Below are 25549 nucleotides of genomic sequence, written 5' to 3' on the forward strand. Positions count from 1 at the left end.
TTCTCTCACGTTTTATTTTACGTTTGGGTTATTTTATATTTCCCCAAAGAACCAAACTCTGTTCTCTTCATTTCGCGAACTTTACTTTTTACATCCTAGACGGTGCGTTTGAGTTTTTGACAGATCAACTCCATCCTCACCGATCTCTCTACAAGCTGAAAGGTGCCTGGTTCAAATCCAATTGATTTGTTAAACAAACTTGTCTGGCGAAACCCATGCTGTGAGATTTTCTGTATGCCAGATATTTCTGTGACCACAGGGTGGATAAGGGAAGGAGCCCAGCCCCCATGAATAAAATGTTGGGATTTCAAAAGTCTTGAAGTACAGACGAGCTCTATTATAACTTAAGTTCCTCGAGTTAAATACTCTTTGTTTTTTGTTAGATTTTGTAAAGTTCACCCTAATGAGAATCATATTCTTCGAACTCACGGATGAAGTGAATAGTAATGAAAACAGTATTTTATTTATTCTACCGGAGCTTGCTCGGGTTTAAACGACAAAGACGGTATCATCATTAATAAGATTATTGATCACGGGATAATTGAACTATTTTCTCATTACCATGGATCAATCCGCAGGGTGTTTCGGAGACAAATATGACCTGCTACCCTTTAAGAAATCTAACTACCTCCTCCATGTTTTGGAAATATTCAATAGTTTCATATGATAACACAAAATCCAATTTCCTAGCGATTGCCACCATTTTCCAAAATTTTATTTCGTAATTTTTATCGCGTTGAAATGCCAAGAAAGTTTTGTGCATCGCTCGCAGGTCACCCCTTTCGTCTCCTCTGTTGGCTAGGCGCATGTTTGTGACTCCGCTCGTATTGTGAAGGGGAAACTAAACTAGACTCAGAATCACGCGGAGGATGCAGTGGGATTAACGGGTAAGTCGTCACGGATGGGAGGGGAGAACACTCAATCCCAGTCATCACATTTCCCTTCTTTCAAAAGCTTCCATCAACTCCCATGTCTTTCCCCTCATCTTCCAGATCATTAAATTGGCCCTTCGCACTCCACTCGAGCTTTCTCCTCCTCGGCCGAAACGCTTTTTCCAGCGGATATTTTACGTGACTTGATTCACAGTATGGTTCTTTATCCTACGTGTAGCTCAAGCCATCTCCCTATTCTCCTGTATATCTTCTGTGTGTATGTAAGATATTGATGGAGTCCCTGGTCCCTGTTTATGGATTCTTGGCGGCTGAAATCTATTACTATAGTAATAGTAGGGATGAAGTGTTAGGAGAGATGATGAAATAAAAAACTTAAATTTTGGTGAGCCTGAAAGGCTATATACTCCATGAAGAGTTCAGCAAAGTTGTTGTCTTTGGAAAGAGATACAAATACCCCTTTCCACGGAAAATGATATCGGGTCTTCTTTAATTTGTATTCCAAAAGATCCATAATGGCCTTTTTCAGGGAGTATCTTCGTACTTACAATAGTTAATTATAGTTATAGTTTATATTATTATCTTTTTAAAATCCATGTAAATTATTTAAATTAATGATGATTTATTTACATTCAAGTATATTTTAAGATGTATATTTTATAATTCAATATGTCGCTTGTAATAATTGGTATGTTGCAACTGATGTGGTGCCCAATCTGACAACTAAACGTCAGCAACTGACGTTTTGCTGACGATCTTAACAGGGGCTTATTTTTGACCAAGGGATTAATACAAGAGTCCTGAAATATGATGTTGGGCATATTTTCCGGTTAGGTCTTATTTTCCAGGGTGTTAGGTATTTTGCATATGTTTCACAAGGCCTTGAGGTGCGTTAGAGTTTCCAAGAGCCATTAAAAAATTGACGCGATAGATGAAACCAAAATTAATGGGGTTAGTGTAATATATCGGAATGAGGATCCCAATGACTAAAATATATTTAGGGTAGCTGGGATACAGAGCTCCTTTCCTGCCGAAGGGGTCATCTACGAGGGTCATCCGGAAAGTAGTACCCGTTCGTGAAATAAAGACACAAAAGTAAATATTAACAAACATAAAAAATTTTATTTGAAAGAGGATACTTTAAACTACTTCTCAACATAATCTCCAAGCAAATTAAGGCATTTGTCATAACGTGTGACAAGTTTCTGTATTCCTGCTGCAGAGTCCTTCGCCGCCAGCTCATTGAGATACGCGAGGGACCCATCTTGCACAAATTTTTGCATAATGCAGATGGTGTTTAACAATTTCATGAACAATTGTTCGAGAAACATTGGGAAAATGCTCACAGATGTCATCAATTGTGACGCGCCGATCGTTCCTCACGAATTCGTCAACTGAGCTCACCAGTTGGTCTGTAATGACAGACGGTCTCTCCGAACGCTCATCGTCGTGTGTGTTCCCCCTCCCCATGTTGAAGTTGCGACACCACCGCCGAACAGACGACTCGTCCATTACATTGTCTCCATACACCTCCTTTAATTGGCGATGAATATCACATGGGCGAACGTTTCTTGCATTGAGGAATTTAATCACTGCCCTCACTTCACAACTGGCGGCGTTCTCAATTTTTTTAAACATTGTAAACAATCACAGAAACAACACAGGCAATGCTAGCGTCACGCAACTTGGCTCAGAGAAGGCAGACAAGCCACTGAAGCTATCTGACCTCGTCCAGCGGCTACTCGCGTCGTCAGCACTTCATGCGGCACGAACGGGTACTTCTTTCCGGATGACCCTCGTAATTAAAGCAGTTGATAATCAGGAGTCACCTGCGAAGTATACATTCTAGTACTTGAACTTCCGGCCTTGCCTACATTTGCATGCACTGCGCCACCACATAAAATCGATCCCTTCCACCTAACTGGTTTGAGTTAACCAGACTCGTGTCAAAGTCATAGCAGCAATACTATATATCTAATAGCAAAGAAAATTCACGGGCGCTCATAAAATCACAACGGATGGCATTAACGTAGACATTAATTAACTTATATTGTGGTCCTCAGGTCTACATTGTAGGAATTTCAATTATGTAATTATATTTTTTCGAAGAGATTTATAGATTAGAGAGTATTTCTGTCATATTCCTATCGGATACCATTTTAGCCTGGCTCAAATATGGGATTTTCATTGTTAACATTGAGTGTCGAGGCCGATTGGTTAAAACTCATTATGTTTAAATAAGGCTCACCACAATGCTTTCAGCCCTTTTTTTTGGCAATATTCAGTGCAGATTTAACTTTATATATCGATTTACTATTTTAATGAGTACAAGGGTGATGATGATGTTTTCCCGTCGATTTTTCGTAGTTCAACTAACCACGAATGTAAAATTAGCGGAATTTTTCAGCCAACGCAACGGTCTGTAATACATTTCATCAGCACATTTCAAATTCCATGTAACTTCTTTGCGACCATAAATAAAATAAGATAATTATATTCTACGCACGTGCAGGTTTATATTAATTTAAATCTTATTCATTATTTTAATTATATTTGTTGAATCCCACATGTCATTTAGGCAATACGCGATGAAACTTTTGAAATTAAAAATATGAATTAGATTTTACATAATCTAAATATGCCTCTGTTCCGTTCATAATTATTTAAACATCCTCGCGAACATCCCTTGATTCCTCCAATTCTTTGAAACCGCCAAGGACCTCTTGAAACATTAAAACAAACTAAATGATAGCTTTATTAGGATGTAATTCACTTTAGTCGGTAAAATACATACCTACCTGTACAATACTTCAAATTAGGTTTAGCAGTTTTCTCAGAAAACTTCGAAATTTTGTTTGTTCATTTGAAGAGCAAGCCCAAGAAGTGATACTGATTTACCGCGTAAATTAAAACAATGCAAATAAAAAAATCATGCAGTTACTTCTGCGGAGAAGACAAAGATAATGGTTACTAATAAATTAAATTAGTTATTTAATATTTTGGCATGGAAGCAGATTCTTCTATCGTGCCTCAGATTTTGGAGCTATTTGCTCGTAACGTAGAAGTACACCTACATTATACTCCGCAAGCCGCCGCAAGGGCGTGTAGTGGGGGGTAGGGCAGTCTTAGTTAATATTTGATAACTATAGTATACCGATTTTTTCTTACCTTTCTCATAATATATCGGCTATTGGATAATGACACTTCAAGTTGTTTGGCCGTGGTTCATGTTCTATGCGGATAAATTTCACGTAGTGCATATTGGAGGGCAGGGCAAGATAGAAGGTTGTTAGGAGAAATTTGAAGGCAGGACAAGTGGATAAAGGAGATACTGGGAGGCAATGGGATGCTGCAGACTGTAACAGAGGGGACAATGCTGGGACATTTGGAGGAGATGGACGGATTTTGGATGGAATTGAGAGACGTATGCAGAGATAAAGAATTATGTATTGTATATATAGTATAGGGTGTAAGGATCTTTTTCTCATGTTATTCAGGGATCAGGGGTACAGTAGCGTGCTGTCGCAGGGGCACCATAAACTTACCCTAACCCGGTATAATACTGCTTTAAAAGTTTGCAATGAGATAGGAATGCCGTGAGGCTTAACTCATGATGCTAAGGAAGAAAACAAAACTTTATTTTCCCACAGAATAAACATAAACGCCAATTAGGCATTTTGTGAAACAACAAAGTGTTGTTTTTTACAGTATTAGAGAGCTATTTTTAATCCTTAATAACCTGAATAGGCTGCGCCATTTTAGGCAGATGAAGTTGATATGCATACATTCATTGTACTGGAAATTTTACCTGACGTAAAAATTGTCGTTGCACTTTGTGATACATGCATTAGATTATTTTTACATACTTGCATACCCGTACATACTATAATATATGCAACTTGAATGGTAGGTATCAGAAAGGGCCAAAATTAATGTGTGGTAGCATGAGAACACCGTTTACGACATATTTACGCTGTGAGAAAAAACGGTGTTAAGAAAAAGGTCGTAATTACTGCGGTGCAATCTCGATTGGAAATTCATGTCCTTTTATCAGGTTGTATTTCTCCTTTGATATTTGGTCTGTCAAAACGGGAGGAAAATTCCTATCTCGCTTCGCTGGACTTCATTCCTCGAGGCGCTTAATTTGTTTTGAGGCGGAGAGTTTGCCCCGTTTATTAACCCTTGGTGTCCTTGCGAACTATCAGTCCCTTTTATTTCTGGGGATGCCGTCGTCATTGTGTGCGCTCTCTGCCTCACCGCTTTAGTATGTCGGTACCCAGTATTTCTTCCCGAGAGTCACACACAAACTCGGTGTTCCTCTTTCAACTCAATCTTGAAACTCGTGACTCGTTCCATATGCTCTGGATGGAAAGACGCGTGTAACATAGCGCGCAAGGTTTATTCCCGGGCTCCTTGCGGTAATAATGGAGTTGCCATCATAAATTGTAGGGCACCAGCCAACTATGTTTCACCTAACTGTAGGTAGAATGAATGAGAACATTTTCACACTTAAATGTTTGGGAAACTGAGGCACGGGGGGAGAACCGGTCCCCCTTCCATGACTGTGTGAATTTTACGCGCCTTAAGGGTTCGCTTAATGAGCTCCTACTCTCATATTCAAACTAGCCATATGATCCACTACTGTGGGTGGAAGGATTTGAAAAGGGTCGATGAAAACATAGCTTGCTTGTAACTGGAACGCAGGCCGATTGCTCATTAAAGCACTGTACGTCTTGTAGTCCCGCATACTATCGGCACGATAGCTTAATGGTAATAGCGTTCTGCTCCAAACAGGCGGATCTCCGATGATACCTCTGGCCGCCCTAAAACTTCATATTAAACCAAAACTGTGTTTATTTATGTCTACAGGAATAGGTATGTCTGACGCGATATGTGAATATCAAGCAGAATTTGGCTCAGTAAGAAGTGAGCTCGTCTATTTTGGAGCTGATAGCCGTGGTTATAGCTGTGGTTTGCTATAAAAATATGGAATTCTACACCTGCGCCCTTATTTTTAAACTTTCTAATGAAGCTTCAAGATAAGGGATACCCCACAGTCTACCAAAAACTGAGAAATACTTCTGTAACCTTAAAAGTGTTATTAATTTTGTAGTCATTCCTTCATTGTCTAAGTTAATCCGATTTACCCTTACTTTTTAAAATGTTGTGTCATTTATGAGGTGAGGGACCGTGGAAACATAAAAAAACTGCAAAATTTGTCTTCTTATTGTAACAATTTGGCACAGATATGCTTCTTCTTTTTGTTAACATGAGATAATGCCATGAAGGACACCTTCCACGGCTGTTTTACAATGCTTTAGGCGTACTTTAGGCGTAAATTACCGCCAGCTCCCCGGCAATATCTTTGCTTACTGCCCATTTAATAAGCGCGAGTTTCTTTAAGACGGCTCCGCGTATTCAACATCCCGTGACTCTTCCCCCATGGGATGAAGGTTAGAGGTGAGAGTGACTCAAAGTGTACGCTAAACATGTTCCGAGATGCTTATGCTCAATCCACCCACCTTCATGCATCGTGTTTCCCCATTCCTCGTTTGCTTACCATTGCCGCGCGGTTATTGAGGTTCTCTCCTAAATCCAAATCCAGAGGAAAGACTATTTTTAACCCCATATCTATATTTAAACCCATGAATGTAGATTCGTATTAAAATTTATATTAATTATGTGCTTTATTGAGGTATTTCCTAGCGTTTGTGACATTTTATATACCGATATCAACGTCAGTTACTTTCAGTTGCTTTCTACTGTGAACCAGCGTTATGGACCTTTGCCAAAAATCGGCATGGGGAGAAGGTTGTTTGTTTTGGTTGAAAGGACACGAACTATGAGTAGGGGAAAACATGTCTTGAAAAGGGAGATATTTTTACCGTACATGTATTTTGGTCTCAATATGAGCAAAAGATAAATGATTTCTTTGAAAATGGTGGCTTACCATTCACCAGGAAATGGTGAAAATATAATTTTTTTCACAATTTCCTAAATTTTCAGATTATCGCGATTTGTACAGACCACGGTATTACGCGCTATGAATGATAATTTATACATTTGCGGCTACATATTGGGTGGCTTCATGGGAACTTCGGCCACATCTGCCTCTTCTTTTTAAAAACCTTATCCACTTCATGAGTATCCTCCCGGCAGACGGACTTACGTAATCCATGACGAGAAACTAGCCGATGACGAGTTTCTCCACAGTTGCGTCAATGCATCTTCCGTTACACATAAGCCGCGTTTTTACTCGGAGCAAAGAATAGGAGTTAACACGACGAGTTCTTTTCAAAGTATATATAACAACTATGTCCTCATAAACAACATCAAATGAATGACAGCAATACCAGTGAGTACCAGTTCACTGCAAGAATAAAAATTACAGGCACGTTCGGCCGCGGTAGTTGGAAATCAGCGACCGCGGTTTTAAAAAATAATCACATGTTGAGATCAAAAGAAGTTACGGGATATGCAGCATTGTTAACTAACCGCCGATGCCCACAAAAATGCGAGAAATGTAACAAAAGCAACCCTGGACTAGGATACGAATCCAGATTCCTCGATTTCCGGCTGAGTGCTTTGCCAATTTAAGTTACCGAGGGACTCCCTTTCACTGGGAATATTTAAGGTATTGTTTATAACGAATTGAGAATTGTTGTAACGAATTACCATACCTATGGTTTCACGAATCAATCGTAGCCGCTCGTACAACGCCATAGTCCACGAGGTTGAAGCCTAAGCTACGCCAAGCACCCCGGGCAAATTCAAAGAAAATGGGGGACACGGGACAACTTCACCGTATTCTCCCGCTCTTCTCCATACAAATGCGACAAATTTCACCGGTTCCGATGAATTAGAATTAATTTTCCTCGGTGAAATTCCCACGAGGAAAGTTGACCCTAAACGCACTTCATGATCACCGAAGAATTTCTAATTTCGTTTTTCCAACTGTCACCTGCCAACACAAAAAAACATAAAAAATTAAATTCACTCGTAGTTTAGTTTTGTAGGTGTCTGGGCGACAGAGGTCACTGTAGCTCCAATAAACACCACAATGTCCGGCAAGCTGAATCAAATATACTTAAAATATTTTAGAAAATTGTCAATCAACTCAAATTTCACTCGGCGTCATATTAATAATGTGTGAAGCAGTCAATCGTGAATCACAATTCATATACAGAGGCTCGGGCGAAAATTAAGTAAAAAAACTAAATAGACAAAACCAAAGGGCGAAAGTCACGTGTCTATTGCCCACATGATGTCAGAAAAAAAATCGCAGTATAGGTTGTCGCTTATGTTCAACTGAAGCGAATTTGTCACAGAGGTTCTATCACACCCAACGGAGGCGAATATTTACATACTTGAAAATGTACCCAATGAGAAGGTGAAGGACAAACGGGATGTCGGTATCATAACACAAGAGCAGGACCGAGGATTTTCGTCGCCACGGACCGAATCTGATTTGGATAATTTGGTGATCTAGGCACTTCAACTGTATCACTACTATGCCTCGCCAGAAATCCAAGGAATTCATGACAACCACACATTTTACGGGACTTAAATCCACGGCCTTCGACTTGCAATTAGTCGACAACATATGTACTCTACCCACCACTTGACGGAAAGATTAAAAATACAATATATATGTACCTACGCATTATTGCAGCAAATAAAGTGACTACGATTTTCATACTGGGGTTTTACCGATCGTTACCACTCGTTTATATTCCCTAGAGAGCACGCATTCCCCCTATATAAACATTGCTATTCGGGATAAGGTATAATTCAGCAACCTTGAACGGGGTGTTTAAAGGTAAACAAATGCTTTAAAAAGTGAATTGAAATACTCAGCGACTAAAACCTGGCTCCAATCACTGCTCCTATGTATTGTCTGGGGGTAAAGAGTGCTGGCCACGAATGAGAGAGCGGAGGATTTGTCGGCCTTGAAAATAAAAAGAATAGATCCCACGAGCAAACAAGGGTCAAACGAACGGAGTTGACGCGGGCCGAATGTCTGTACGGAATCGATTGATTATGTAACTCCGGACGTGAGGGAGATGTTGGTTGTCCTCGTGATGCTTGGAATAGCTTAAATTCCTAACCGGACGGCGGAAAGAACATGTTTAACGCCCTGCGCCCTACCGCAGCAACCCGAAAACATTTCTCCCGTTTAGAGAGACGAGGGTAAACAATCATGAGATGATCCAGAACTAGGGTAGAGTTTGTCCATCACAAGGCGAACGAGAACATTGGTCAGGGTAAATACGCGTTACAGGACGAAATTTATCTTGTTTCTCGAAGAAAAAATGTAATCAGCATGCTGGCCGCCGTAGTGGCGAGGTATTACTATATTGCCTCTGGTAGACTCATGGATGGTGTGGGTTGAATCCCGTCTACGTGGTCTTTTCTCCACCTAACACATGTATTTGTCATATTTTCAAGTGATAAATTCAGCTTGGCGTGGATGAGATTCTCGTCAGGTTAATAAGGATATTATTATTATAGCTTAAATACGAGCTAAATATGACATAACAGCGCACCCGTGCGCATTTCATTATTGCTTCTATTTTTGCATTGTTGTAAGGCGTTAGAAAAGGCACAAAATGTGGCAGCCAAGCGGGAATGATAGCGTTCAAAGCCTTTAAATCTATAGATGTTTCCAGGGGAGGGGAGTTAAGAGTAAAGAAAATTGAACATGTGACAACTTTTCTTGGCTCGATATAATGCAAGAATGGAAACCAAAAGGAATTCGAATATTAACCTTCAATAAATCATTGCTAAGGACAAAACTGAATATACTTATGTGATGAAGATACAGGTATTTGCCCAGATTGTAAAATATCACTTCGAATTTTCTAAGTTTGTCCATCTCTATGCAGCCTAAGCTGAAAAAAGCTTCTCTGCCCTGCATTAGATTAAAAATGCCAAGCTTTCCTCTTCTGGCCTTTCATCGCGATATTTTGTTGGATTCTAATGCACCTTTAACTCAATTTGAATTGAAGAAATTTTATTTAGACTTGATATGCTAGTTGTCTATATTTTCATTTAATTTCATAATTGATACCTAATTTAATACACCGAGAGAAATAACTTTATTTGTGTGTACATGATAGTTGTTAAATACCAAAGCAGTCCATAACCTATCTAATTTTTTTGAAATAATTTCTTTAACTAAAATGTATCAATGAATATCCTTTTAAAGAAAGAGGTCATAAAACTTTTAATTCATGAAAATAAATCAACAAAAACATTTTATAGGTCTTCTAGATTCTGCAACTGGAAATATAAAAATAAGCTCAAACGTATGCAAGGGATTTTTTTCAAATCATCATATCAAAGATAATGCTTAGATTAAATCTAGGTTATGGTTGATCACTAAAAATAATTATGTACTAAATATGGCATGACCTTCTTATTGTTTGCCCGGCATCTCTTCCTACTTTCATTCCATTAACTTTCTACCCATCTTCTATGTAAAAACCCATTTCTCATCCTTTCTGTACCCTACATATCCAACATTCTCCCTTATGTCATTTCCTTCAACCTCCCCACTACCGCTCAATATTTTCCTCCTACCAATTTATTCTCAAGACTCTAGTCTATGATCATCCTCTTGCCTAAAACCACAGATTTCACATCCACACAGCCCTACACTCCATGTTAAAATGTTTACTTATCTTTTTTAGTGTTCACCAGGGTGGCTGCCATCAATTCCCTTCTTCTTGCACCAAGTCTAAACTTATCCTAATATCCATACTTCTAACCCCATTTCTCTCAAATTACTTCACAATAAATGAACAGCTCCACCTGCTCAAGGTAATTTTCTTGTAATTCATTGTTCCACTTGGCTTTTGTACTTATGGAGATCTCATTACTTTTATTTCCATGCAGTCAATATGCAAGTCATACTTATAGCATCACACAATAAAATCAGCAATAATTGCAATCCCATGACTTCCTGATTATTGCTTGAATATTTGCAAGCCTAACTAAATCAATCATCCCACTATCTATTTTCATTCCTAACTCAAACTCTTCCCATGCCACCCTTAACATTTCCTCAGCAAATATGCTTAAAGTACTATGGATTATGGACAACCCTGCCTTACTTTCCTGCTCATATTAGTTCTCTCTCGGCTACCTTTAACTCAGCCAACTGATTCAAATACAGGCTAGGAATTATTCACCAAACCTTTACCAGTCACTCTTGTAGTCCACCATACTTCCACTCGTCAACTTTGTCCACTCAACTCTGCTGAATGTATTCTTAAAATCCATTAAGCATACAAAGATATCCTGACTCTATTCTTTACTAATTTCCACTGATTACCTCATTTCAATATGCTATCACATGCACCCCTTCCTAACTTTATTCCTTGTAGCTTTTTAAAATTTAAACTATACGATACATTTTTTCTTAAAGGGCCAAAAAAATATAATGTATTTTGAAATAATATAGGAAAGTACATTTCTGCTAACACACAAACAAAACTACCCTTAAAAACAATAACAAGCATAGTTGTTATTTAAATACTGAATTTGAATTCCTCCAATTCAATGACTACCATAGTTAAATCCTGCCTGGAAATTACAGTACATATAATGCTATAAATAAAACACCCCAACCTTTAGAATTTTTTGGGGAGAATGAGTATACTAATATTATGTCACTAATTTCAGGTCACAAAATGCGGAATTGGTTGATGGTCACAATGAATTGAGAAAGAAACAGCTGGGCAACAGGACATAGTACAGTAGAGCTAGGAATGTTCTCAAAAGTTTATCACTCAGGAGGCGAAATGCACATTCAAATTAGGTACCACCAATGTCAAGTGTCATGTATCAGCAACAATCTTTGGTGATTCATTGTTAAGGGTTCTGAGACAGTAATGGCACTTCAAAAACCACTCATTGAGATAAAGGTTGACCTGGATTAGCCATGAAAATATGTTCAGGTTTATCTTCTAAATTGGAGACCCTTCTATCAGTAGCCAAACCCTCTACCCACTATAGAGACCGTCTTGTTAATGACTCCATTGCATTTTGAGAATTTCATACAACACGATAAAAGGGGTCTACTTGAAAATAGAATATATCTACTTTTGAAAGAGCATATGCAACATCTTAGGCAATCAGCTGCCATTTCTACTCGTTGCCAAGGGGGTTTGCCTGGGTTGCTAAGAGAATGGCAAACAACAAAGGCATCTAATTCAAAGGTTGCATGATTTATTATTATCTCTTGATCTACTGGACCAATTATTACATTAATTAAGAAATTATCATTTTTTAATACCTACCCAAACAACTTATAGCGAACAGAATGTTTCATCCTGAAGAATCACAGGCCAGAAAAATATGAACTTTATTACATGCACCTTTATTAATTCATACTAAGATAAGTAAAGAAAATTACCAAAACTGAAACTCATAGTTAAAAAAACACAAGGTTAATGCACAATGCACTTTTTGAACATGCGCAACTTAGGGTATTTCTCTAATTTGAAAGTATTTATGATGGCAAATAAAATGACAGGACAGCACAGTACTGCATTATTGCATAAATCTATATTTGTTAACACTAACTTGTTGATTTATTCAGTATTTTATCAGCAAATTTTACTCACAGTCTGACAATGAGATGACTTCAAGTTTTACTCACAGTCTGACAATGAGATGACTTCAGTAAATTGATTTCCTTGGTACTAGAATGGATGGGTAACTGAACCCAAAATGAATTAGGTATTAGAAAATAAATCTGGGAGATGTTAGCTAACCATCCACGATCATTAATATCCAAGTTCTTGACCCAACGATTATTTTGGTCATGATGTTGTCTATACATTTCAGCTTTTCATTCCTTTTTCACTACATAGTTCATACATTCCAACTATATGACCTATTTATGGCGGAAGTGCAACATTAATGATTTAATACTTGTATGACTCTTAATGACAGGTCACATTAATGATGCAAATACCATGAAATCATAGCAGCATTAATAACAAGTTTTCAATGCATGTATAGCTTATGTGGATGTGGTGATCCAGGGGTAGATCAAACTACTGACTGGAGGGCCCGTTTTGATTCCCAAATTTCTCTGGGCACCCTCATCTTTACCCAAGCTGTGTTATTTTTTGGGTACCAGAAATTCTTGGGAAACAATAGGCAGCACAGGGAAGCGATCTGGTGCCATACCCTGATTAGGGAGTGAATTCCAAATTCTGTTGGGGTTAATATTGGGTGAACCATTGCCGACCAAGCCAACTTTCAGGTTAATACCTATGTTTATGGTTTTATACAGTTTGTATGAGTGAAAAACTATAGTCATTAATGTTTACCTACTCATTAATGATACATCATGCACTTGGTTCTTGGGTATAGAGGAAGGACTTATTACTTATTTCAAGTCGTATTCAACACTAATTAATTAGCAAGTTCATTTTTCCAGGAATTCATACAATCCACCAGGTATTATCATGGCATATATCAAAAAACAATATAAATAAATTAAAATACCATATGTTGAATTAAGCTGGTATACCTAGAAGTGAGGCAATATTTTTTCCAGAGATTTCTCAAAGGGATTTTGAAATGGAAGCCAAATTAATGTGCTTTAAATTTGTACATATTATACATATTGTAAAACTACTAATCTATCATTACTCTTTTTTAGCTTTTGGGGGACTTTTCCACTAAACCCACCGCAGAACTGTGATACTATTCTTCTAGCAGTGATTCCCACCAAATTAATACAAATGTTTTAATTTGAAAAGATCAATTCTCTCCATTTCACTAGAAGCAGAATAACTTTGGTCAAAATAAATAACAGAGTAATTACTGTTAAAAAAATATCACAGATCCTTTTTTTAAAACAAAAATCAACAGCCTAAATCGCCCAAACTAAAAATTGCCAACAGCCTTTAAAAATTAATGCCTAAAAAAAGTAATGCCTCACATCTAAAGCAAGGAAAGGTTGCATTGGTTCTATTAGGCTCTAAAAAATAACAGCATATTTGTGAAATAAATTGATGGTTGCTGTGTTCAAAATTAAATGATTGGGGAAAGGGAAAGTGGGACAGAGATATAGAGCATTAGACACTTACAGACTGCTAGAACTGCAAAGAGATCACAAAATGACACATTCTCACCAGATCCTACAGCTAAGTACATATTCGATAACAGCAATCTATAAGAGAAGATTGGTTTGATACTTCAAATAATAATTTACACTGTGAATTGTCCGTGAAAAATTTCTTAATAATTCATAGTTTGGATGTTCTTGTTTGGATGAACATTCTGTCAAAAAAAATGATGTCAAAGTTTGTTTTAAATCAATAAACACACCAGCAAATGGCAACAGAAAATCCTACAAAATGTATACGTGAAAAGTTGCCCAAGCATTCTAAGAATTTAAGAGATGATTAAAAGCCATATTATTAAAGGACAGATGCAGTGGTTTCTGGAATTCCTATTCCATCAGATAATTTTAGCCAAAAAAATTTAGTAAATGCACAACCACATAAAAAAAGGTACCTTAAGCTAATTCAACTAATTTAATCGAGATTAAAGAAAACTTTTATAAGTGTTGTGCATAGATTTAAAAGTACTATCACATAATTCTTTCCTTTCAAAGCTGCCTATTAATAAGACATGATTATAAATAAGCAAAACATTATATGACCATTAGGCAACCTGGGATGTCTCATAATGAATGTATAACTTTTAACTCATGAGAAAAATATTTAACTTATTTCACTATCAAGGAGTACCAATAAGCATGAAATATTAATTAATGGCAACCAGTATGCAGGAACACCTTGATGAAAATAAAGAACACCTAATTTTTTAATAAACAGTGAAACAATAGTGGTATGATAGTTTTTGTTCACAATTCTTTTTCAAAAGTGATGTCCAATTGTATTATGGGCTCAGTTAAAATATATGCTGAAATGTTTGCTTTCAATAGAATAGAGCTATTTTATGACTGTACATAGAATAGAGCTGTTTGATGTCACACTTTATAAACCAACATTATCGGAAGAGAGACTGACACTTTTTGGTGCTGGGAATAGATAAACACCGAACACTATACACTTTAATGGGAGAAACACACGTCCTTTCCAGAAACGCATAAGGAAAGAATTGAAATGGGACATATGGTGAAAACAATCAGATTGAGAACTGAGAGTAATAATTAAAACACTAAGGAAAGGGTTGGCATTAAGGAGAGACACTAAAGAGAATAAAATGTAGGAAACACTACAGAAAAGCACTAATTTATGTACTGGAACCAAATCTCACAGCCTCTTGTGACACAGGAACATGGATGAAGAAAGCTGGTGTTGAGTAGATTTTGTGTTTGTATGGAAGCCTAATGAAAACAGAAAACACTCCTGAGAGATTAGTCTCACTAATACCGACTATGCCTTAGAGTAATATTAGATTCGATGGTAATAATTTCCACTCTCTAGATAATTTATCAAGGTCCCAGGAGGAAGACAGTTAACATTAATTGCCATTGGGTAGCAATATTATAATTTTTCCATCTTCAGTCCCAACAGATCTTGGGCTGGCCAAATCTCTCACTGCATGAAGGATATTTTTCTAGTGGCTGTCAGAGATTCCATTACTAGGAACTTAGTGGACATAAGAACTTCTTGCTTTTCCATTCATCCTCTCTATCCTGATACGAGATGAAGCAAACAAATATCAGCCGCTAGAATCAGAAGTATTCTTAACCGGTCCAATTCTGTGGGCCCACAAAAGAGACAATTAGGGTTTCTTGAGTTAAAGTTTTTTGCTGAAGAAGGCAGTTGCAAGGTTTAGGCAGTCTTCACAATCAGTTTCCTTAACCCCATGAATTAAGAGGTGATTCTGGGGAGAATATTGCTCAAGAGCATCAAGCCTGATGTAAAAATCATCGAGGCATCTGCAGATGTCAATTTGGCTGGAAACATCCATGCGAAAAGTGGCAAACCTTTCCTCAATTGAAAATAGTAGCTTCTTTCTTTGGGCCTTCTGCAGCTTTAGCTGCTGCGAGTTTCACCAGGAAATTTTCCATTCTCTTAGTAATATCAACAAGTAGGACATGTTAATCCCTGTTTTCACTTCCAGGGATCTTCTTTGCAGCATTAGTGGGAGCCATAGCATATCAGCGAGCGGATGGGAGAGAAAGTGAAATGCACAGAGCGACTAGTAAACACGTCAGGAATGGACGAGCATAGGTGAGAGACTGATGATGGGGTGCTGTAAGTAGAGGTACTGTATTGGTGTTATCGTTTGAACATGTGTGCTCTGGCAACAAAGGCTGATTTTGAGGAATTCCCTAAGACACCATTACTCATCCACCCAGAACTTGGGAGCTAATATCATAGGAAATGGTATTTTGTGTATACATACTCATTTAATGCAACATTAATGACAATATACTGATTTCAATAGAAAAGGTTATTCTTGCAACATTCAAGTTAAATTATAGAGTATACATCATTATGACAGACAACATCCGTGAACAAATTCGGTACTATGTTTATGAAGGGTCTCGTAGCATATGGATCTCCACATCATTTATAGTAAAACCAGCCTATATGGGATCTTCCTTAGGCAGCAACCTTTCGCTGAAACTGAATGTGGTTTCCATGTAAACAATGTGATTTTCTTCTCTTTTCACAGACCACCTCCTATGACAGCTAGCAGCCACATTGCTTTTGGCCAGTGACACACATATGAACATCGTGAGCATCTTTTAGAAGTATATTTTGGACTATTTGGAGAATTATGCGTTCTCATCAATTCTTAAAATGAGATATTCTAGAGAATGCAGCATGAGTGCTAGAACCTCCACTACAAGCCACAGTATGCCAAGTCCACTTCCTTGAGGAACAAATGACCACTCCATTTTCTGAAAACAGTTACCTCTCTTTGGTTAACAACCAATTTTGTTTCATCCATATTGCTGACCGAAAGAACTCACATCCCTTGGGTGAAGAATAAGGGAGCCCAGGGGTGTTTCTAAGTCTCATAATAACCAATGGCCACCCAGCCCATAGGAAGGCACAATATGACAGCATGAGATACTAACCAAAATTGCCAGAAACCATACAAAATTTGGCACAAGGTAAAGCCTTATCTTAAGGAGACATAGTTACATCTTTTTCATCCAAGGATATCTTCTCAGTACCATGCTAGGGCATGATTGTGGGCTAGGATCAATTGCTCCCAAGAATTCCTCATGATTCAGTTGGTTCTCCAATAATATATTTTTTTTTGACTAAAAACTTTGGGCAAAGAGCAACTACATCATAAGCGCACAAAACTGATTAGGTTTGAATTGCATTACATCCTGGACAGTCAGAGTATTTGTCCATTCTGATTAAGGAAGAGTGGCAGCTAAAAGCATGGATGTGCTGAATCTCTAAGAGAGAAGGAACATTACCTTGGAGAGCCAGAAAATAATATCAACAAGGAAAATATTGGCAAGTTAAACTTCACCAGTGACCAGTTGTGCCAATGTGGTAGAATAAGTCATAATGATTGAAAAATATTCTGACTTTGAGAGATTGGAGGGACAATAAGAAATACGGAATGAATGGTAAGGGAGATCCAAGGCTTGGAAAATGAAAGACTTTTACTGCCATTCGTATGCTCAAGCTATAATGTTACCAATGTATGGACTGATCCAACAAGTAAAGACTTGGCAGGTGGCAGAAAAATAAACTACAGATAATGTTTTGGCAAGCATCGGATGGTTGAAGTGCTTTAGTTTGAAACGTCACAATTCATCTTTTCATTCATTTTTTTTTAAGTTTTCCAGATGATCGGTTATGATGATTGCCATCAATCTAAGGTTTCAACGCTCAAAATATATTTCATATTGATGAGTGACCTATTCAGACCTATTTAGAACAATTTTAAAAAAATTGTAAACTCTTCCTGAATGAGGTGTGTGAAGTAGGAAAGATGGCTTGGGAGAGATTTAATTTTGTTTCACTGAAATGTTCGGGGAGAATGGAGCCTCCATTGATAATCACTAATGCCATGAAATTCCAATTGTATTAAAATTATTAGGTAATCTGCTGGTTAAGGTAGATTGTGGATGGATACAACTACCAAATAAATATTTTTTTCTCCTAACAAAACACAACCCAAAATCCTACTCTACAGTAAGTCCCTCTTCATCTCTGTATACTTCCTTCCTCCCTTTATCCCATCCAACATCCTTATTTTCATTCGGTCCCTTCCTCATTTGCCTGACATTCTCCCCCTATCGTGGTCTTTCCAATGCTGATCAATATGCTTAGCATCTATTTTTTCAGCCTCCTTATGATTTCTCCCAGCAATATGCTCTCCTCCCCCACCATATCTAACACTTCCTCATTTATTTTCCTTTCTGTCCACTTCACCTTCTCCACACTCACATCTCAAAAGCTACAATCTACGTCTACCATCCTGCTTCAGTGACCATGCTTCTGCACCATACATAAATACACTCAATATCAAAGTTTAGACAAGCCTTTTCTTAACATCCTTACTCAATGTCCCTGTTATAAACTCCCTCCTCCTTGTGACACCCTTATCCTAACGTCCTTACTACTTTAACCATTTTGGTCCATAACACTCCAGAGATATATAAACTGTTCCGCCTGCTCTAGTTTTAGCCTTCCTATTTTTATGTTAAGCGTGGCCTTGGTCTTTATGGAAAACCACACAAATTTGTTCAAATTATATTCTCATCCCATATCCATCGCACAGAATCCATTTCTATCCCAAGCATATACATTTAAGCCTTCAATTGAACTCTATCGACATTAAGTGGAAAGTCAACCTGAGAGCTTGGATGAAATCGAACATTTTTCAAACTTGGCTCAAAGATTTCAAAAGAAAATGAAGGATACAAAGAGAAAGGTAATGAAGTTACTGGACCACACTCTTTGTCATTGCAACATCACACTTTCTAATTTGAAGTTCATCTTTCTGTAACCAAACATGAGCATGCAGTTACTGCATCTAGATCGAGGCATATTAGAATTTAAACAATAGTAAAAAATGAGGTCATTACATCTTTAGTCTTCAGAATGGACGAAACAGACTGTTTTGTGGCTTCTGAAGTCTGTTAGAGTAGATGCAGCAACATAGCTGAAAACATCTTGGAATACAGCATAAGAAGGGATTATCAGAAAGTACTTTCATAAATGTGGAGTGATTAATTGGAAAGAGGAGGAGGACACATCCAATGCATCTAAAATCACAGAAGAGAAAGTTCATTCTCTGTATCAAGTTGTTAGTACAACAAGAAATATGGAGAAGTTAGAGATCATCGAATGCTTTGATGACTTCAGTAGGGGTTGGGAAAAGAGACTACTATAAGATCAAGAAGGTCTTTTATTTCTTTTCAAATAATTTTTGCTTGTATCCACAATATAACCAAAACCACAGTAATCAACCAGAGGGTCAGTTAGATAAATGAGGGCAGAGCTCACCTGGTACTAAGTCCAATGGCATGTAAAATTCACACATTAATGTAAGAGGGTCAGTTCTTTTCCCTGTGCCATCCATGGTTTCCAATGAAGATCTGGTATAAAAAAAATCATACAGCTTGGATGAAGCTGACATTGCCTAGATATCAAACCCAGACCCTCCAGTCAAGGGTCCAACACTCTACCCCCAGGACTACCATTTCCCGCATCTAAAGAATGTATAGAACAACAACACAAGGTGAAGTTTTATCTGGAACATTAGCTGATACAGTATCATTCCACACATTGACACCCATCTGAGGCACTATTGCTGTTTGCTCCACAGGGAATACATTCCCTGTACTTCCAATATTCACAATAATCAATTAAAAAACACCAGGTAAGTCTTTATATATATTTGGTGTATACTCACAACAGATGATACTACACCATGGTAATCTTTACGTTGCTAATAGTTGAGTGAATTCATTTGATGGGCTGAAAATGTAAACCTTTGAAAGAAAATAATCGACCTCCTAAGTGAAGATAATGATGCATTCACTATTGAATACGAAAAATACAACCTACTTACGGCACTAGAATTGTTATTGAAATAAACTGGTTTAAAAGAAGCATAATTTGAAAATAATATTGATTTTTAAGATTTTCCAAGCAAACACACAGCACAATCGTTCCCAACTGAGAACCACCTTGCTTGCTTTCGAGCAATAGGTCAACCAGTGTGGGTTTCTAAGGGCACAATGATCACTTGTAGTTAAATATAGATGCTAAACTTGTAAACTGATCCAATGCTGTTATATCCAACAGTCACATCTAACTACATGACTTACTGTTCTTTGTTATCAGTGTATCAAAGTGTGTGTCATCACTGAATGCTGTTAACATTAATGTATAATATAAATCCTTTGCCAAGTATCCCTATGCCATATGACACATTAAGATTTCTGGAATTTTTATTTTGATAAAACGTCCAGAAAAATGACTCTTGAAATTGAAACATTTCAAATTTGATACAAACATGTAAATGTAAACAATGATGAACAACTGGAGGTTCAATGCCTTAGGGCATATGAGGTGAGAGCATGAATACTCAAAATCCAGACAATATTGATCAAAAGTGTAAATCAAGTAAAAAACATAATTATAATTTGTTTTAGACAGACTAGAAGCGTCAGGGCACCTGCTATCAAATGGCAGGGTGTCAGCTTGTAGTGTGTTACATTTGTAGATGAACTCTCAACAGGTTATGCAAATCCCTATCATCTAATCAAGGTAAAAGTACAGCTATACCTTCAGAAATTCTGGTTTACTCTTAAAAATGGGTGACAGACAAATAAGTAAATGCAGTATTTTGAAAAAGTGCCATTTAATGAAAAACCATAAATTTCAACTTTATATTTAATAATTATATACAGAATTATCTATCTTCTTTTGACCTTCATTACCATGTACAAGGGCCACTGCTGCATTGATATTTTTTAAAAATCCTTCAATTGTTGATAGGAAATATTTTATCTGACTTGTATATTCCTTTTCAAACTTTATCTCTTGCTCCTGTAAAATAAGGACACAAGTCAATAACTAAATTAGAATCGCACTTCCCAATAAAATAAATAAATTTACTTCTTTTGAATTCCATGAAGTTCCTAAGGCTGAAGTTAGTATTGAAATGAATTATGAACTTGCATAAAGTGATGCTTGATGGCTTTATCTATTTTCAAGTTAAGTTATTAAAAACTATTAAATCAAAAGCTCAATACTAATACACAAAATTAACAGATCAGAAAATATACGCACGTTCATTTTTAGGTAGGATTTCAATTTTTTTACTCCCTTTTGAGTAAATATTTTTTGTGTTTCAGCTAAAAATACTTAACCGAGTGTTAATCGATGTTGGAATACTCTTTTTTAAATACCAAATAGCTGGGTGCAATATTACTCAAAATTAAGCTCACTGGTTTCATTTGTTACACAATAAAATCGTAATTTATAAGATAAGATATAATAATCCTGGAAATGATATTTACACCAAGAAGGACCTACCTTTTTCACTTTTCACATTAATGCCATAAAAGTTATGAGAAGTGGAATAATAAACTTTAACATCTATTTTAGATATTTCCATTTAAATGAACTAAAATACTTTAAATAAGTTGCATAGCTGATAAAATAAAATCACCATTTTGCTAATTTCAGGAAACAGAAAAACATGGTTTCAAACCAGATTTATCACCACTCATACTTCTAGGCATTCCATAACAACCTACATCATATTTACTTCACAGGCCCTTAAAAAAGTTGATTACCATGTACAGTGGATGACACCATGTACCTTGGATGAAGTATAGACTTTAGATTTTGCCATAAATTATACTATCTTGCAAAAACTCATGAATATTTGATAAAATATTGTATTGTTTAAGACAATTGCAACTATAGATCACCAGCAGTTAACACAACTGACTTAAGTCAACTGATCAATTCCTTATGCCTGGAAATTTTTCCTCAATGAAGTAGGCAAGTGCAATATTTTATAATACCCTATTTGATATATAATTGATGTGAAAGGCTGTTAGGATAAAAATGGTGAAGTGGCTAATGAGTTGGCTTCTCACACAAAGCATCTAGGTTCAAATTTCAGAGGTGGTAGGATTTTTCGGTGTTATACCAATCCCTACTTAGGGTGCTATGTGGAAAGCACTTCTGGTGGAGTACTCTATCAGTCAGATGGGACATTAAACTGCAGACCCCTTTTGTTCAGAGTAGGTTAATGCCGATGCAGAGTTTCTCTTCACCCTTCCCCCATTACATGAATACCCTAACCATGCTGAATGGCCCACCTATCCCTAATGTTACAAATGACCATTGCTGTTGGTTACCTTCCCTGTGACAAAGGAGGACCATCCAAACCAGCACGGATAAAATTGTTAGGGAGCCCTGAATTTCCCACCATATTATTTTCTGAGGCAATTAAAATCATCACATTTTTTTAAAGTTACCATGTCATTTGTAATCACTCAGTTATAAAACACATCCAAAAAATTGTTCACACAGTGAAGAAGTTTACTTTCACAAACAATGATGCATTATGAACAAAATCATGACAGGAGCAAAAGGGATCACTTCTTTACTTACCATGTGAGAAACGATTTGCCGACTATTGAGGAAATGGTACATATTTACTTTTCTCTCATTACTGACTGACTCCAGGAATTTAATTACTTCAGGAAGCTTTTGGCAACAAGTCACAAATTTTCTGTAACATAAAATAGAAATGAAATAACAAAATATATCAAAATTTAGAGAAACGTAAGGGAATGGATATTATTCCTCGACTTTAGACAAGAAAGTAAAATAGTGCTTATATACAAGGTTGTAACAATTGTCTTTTACATGTAAATATTCCTCACTATTCCCACATGTTTCTCATACTCTTTCCAACAGTTCAGATATCATATTCTAAGAAGTCTCTGGATAACTCTACAAGGAATACATTACAACCAGTTAAACAATCAAGTTAATTAATGATTTGGTGCAAAGACACTATTTTACAAGTTTAATTGCATTAACTAGTTTAAATATTAGTCAGTAAGAATTGAAATATAAAAGCTTTGTAAAAAAATGTTTTTCGGCACTTGGTCAATTTTAAAATTCATTGGAACTAAATATTATCATTTCCAGGATTCCAGGAGTGGTGTGGAGGGTGATATGCCCCACCCCTGGGAATAGGTGCCGAGTCACCTCTGATTATTTGGCCCATGAGAAACCTAATGAAAAGCCAAGAGTGGCTCGTTGCGCTAATAGGGGCACACAGCCGCCAGAGACGTCCAGGGAACGAACTAAGTTCTTTCCTCGAAAATTTTAATTTATAGTCTTGCATGCAATGCAGATAAAACAAGTTGACGAAGATCCGATGACGAAAAAATGTGTCGGTAACACAAAAGCAAAGTATTTTTAAAATTTGATTTTTACTTTTAATTGAAAGCTTGTAATATTTTAATGCTCGCCATTAGTTACTTGTTATATGTACCAAAGTAGAATCGTGTATCACATTTGCTGTTGTGTCAAAGGAGGAACACTTAAATCTACACGTCAAACTCATTAAACAATTAAGGTACCTACTACTTAATAAAGGATATATACTTACTCTTGCTGATCAAACTTTATTGGAAGAGCATTTGGAACTTTTGGGCACTGAAGCCTCTTACGTAATTCTATTTTATGATCAACAATATACTGGCATGTTGCTTTGATGTCCTCGAGACGTGTCAACAATGCAGCTGAAAAGAAAAACACTTCTTACGATGAGAGAGTATAACACAATTAAAAATTCGGACCTGGCCCACACACAAACGATCATCCCTGGATTTGGATGCAGTATAAGAAAGGTTGTTTCGTTCACATTCCTTTAACACCATTTAATTACATGTGTACTTTTATCAATAAAATGAATGGCTAGTTCCAATGGAACTTAATAAGAGTATATAAAAAATATGGGTGCTAGTCTAATTACTATCCGCAATGTCGAACTAATTGCACACACATCCACGGGGGTTCGAGACTGGGCAAAACTAACAACGATTACGTTCACATACCCAACTTATCGTTTGACTTCTTCATAGCTAAAGCTTTCTTTAAACAAATTATTTCTTCTTGTAGTTCCATTTCATTCTGTACCAGTTCAAGGTTAGAAGAAAAATATTTAGCCATTTCCATTGGATTTACTGTTTTGACATTACTCAACTCACAATCTGACTTTTCCGCCATTTTTACGGTATTCTTTCTTCTTTTGTTCGACGGCAGTGCCCCTTCTGAGGTTTATACGTAATACCAGAAGAATCAGCGCTCATTCAAAATATATGCTGTGAACATTCCTGCAACACCATTTAATAAAAGGTAGATGAGAGGTGTAAGTGTCTCAAGTTCTGAATATTTGTCAGAAACGGTATACTGCTGTGCATCAGTAGATTTAAAAGGTATCGATGATTCCTCCTTGGCCCTATATGTTTTATTCCAAGTATAGAAGTGGAAAAGGAAAGAAATAATGATAATTTACTTTGGGTAAATAAAAACTGAAGAGCTCACATGCCTCAATAAAAAGTAATCGTCCAAAGTTCACATTTTTACTTAACTTGGCATATGATAGATATTTAACGGTTCCTATTTAGGCGCATCGTTAACGATGCATCTAAGATGAAGCAATTAAATATTTCATTAAAATATAAATCCCACCAAAAAATAGACAATTGGAAAATAGTAACTTAAGATGTAAACTCCTCACCCTGCACGGGAAATCTATATGATCCTTTCAGACATTGTCGTCTATCATTCAGATATCTTAAAATGTTGAACGACACTATTGCATTTTACACCTGCTTGGCCTATTTTAAATCAACAGACTAACAAATGTTCAGTGTCAAAGAATTAATAAAAAGTCAAAAATCTTTATTGTAAGAGGGATAATCAATTCTCAGTTCGTTATCATGGTGCTCTGCATTTTTCTCTCCAAAAGTTACATTTTATAAATTTGTATTATAAATAGTTGTGTGCATTGTTTTTTTTATGGTTGTATGCATGACTTTATTATTTAACTAGTTTTTATACACCCATTTTAACTTATTCAGTATGCTCTTATACTTAATAGCCACACAAATAATACTGTAATTTGTTGTTATTCCTATATTTTTATGCATTTGTTTGTACATTGATACGATCATTAAATAATGAAATCAGTGAATTAATGAGTAGGCGAATACTTAGAACTTAGGTTTGTATATATATATATGACAGCAACAAACAATATAGAAACACAAAAAGATCACTCACACGTTATTTCTTGATCATGGTAAACACAGGTAAACCTTCAATAAATATTTTATTATGTATGTATATCATAGCAGCTTATATCGCGGGGCGATCTAAATTGAATCCAATACTAATATCCAATAGTGTGAAACTGGTCACAACACCAGAGCAGCAACCAGTAGTGGATTTATAATACCTCGGAGGGATGACGAATTTTCAAAAAAGAAAATTTATTTCATGTACTATTTTCTACAAAGAAAGCTTAAAACAATGTTAAATGAGAAAATAATAGCACTGCCATAGAGCCCTCAACACATTCAACAGGGGTTGTTTTACACACGTGGCAGGCAATCAAAAATTACTGTTGGGCTC

At 36.6% G+C, this 25549-nt stretch overlaps 1 protein-coding gene across 1 annotated transcript; it reads right to left on the minus strand.

Moving 5' to 3' along the window:
* Window positions 1–20727: 20727 nt before the first annotated feature.
* LOC139698870 (uncharacterized) lies at window positions 20728–24128 on the minus strand. Its single transcript, XM_071597818.1, has 4 exons — window positions 23968–24128; window positions 23520–23652; window positions 22508–22628; window positions 20728–20926 (listed from the first exon to the last, which is right to left on the minus strand). Exons 1-4 carry the CDS (start codon window positions 24086–24088, stop codon window positions 20771–20773), a joined length of 531 nt encoding a protein of 176 aa, XP_071453919.1. The 5' UTR covers window positions 24089–24128; the 3' UTR covers window positions 20728–20770.
* Window positions 24129–25549: the final 1421 nt, after the last annotated feature.

Source organism: Hetaerina americana, unplaced genomic scaffold (genome assembly GCF_022747635.1).
Source record: "Hetaerina americana unplaced genomic scaffold, ioHetAmer1.1.p SCAF_10, whole genome shotgun sequence".
In the NCBI taxonomy this organism is placed as follows: domain Eukaryota; kingdom Metazoa; phylum Arthropoda; class Insecta; order Odonata; family Calopterygidae; genus Hetaerina; species Hetaerina americana.

Bases quoted from the DNA above. Each gene is read 5' to 3' on its own strand.
- LOC139698870 (XM_071597818.1), bottom strand. From the start codon at position 24,088: ATGGAAATGGCTAAATATTTTTCTTCTAACCTTGAACTGGTACAGAAT. The intron at 23,653-23,967 runs GTATGTGAACGT...TTTTCTTTTCAG, and splicing joins GAAGTCAAACGATAAGTTGG to CTGCATTGTTGACACGTCTC. The intron at 20,927-22,507 runs GTAAGTAAAGAA...CTTATTTTACAG, and splicing joins GGCAAATCGTTTCTCACATG to GAGCAAGAGATAAAGTTTGA.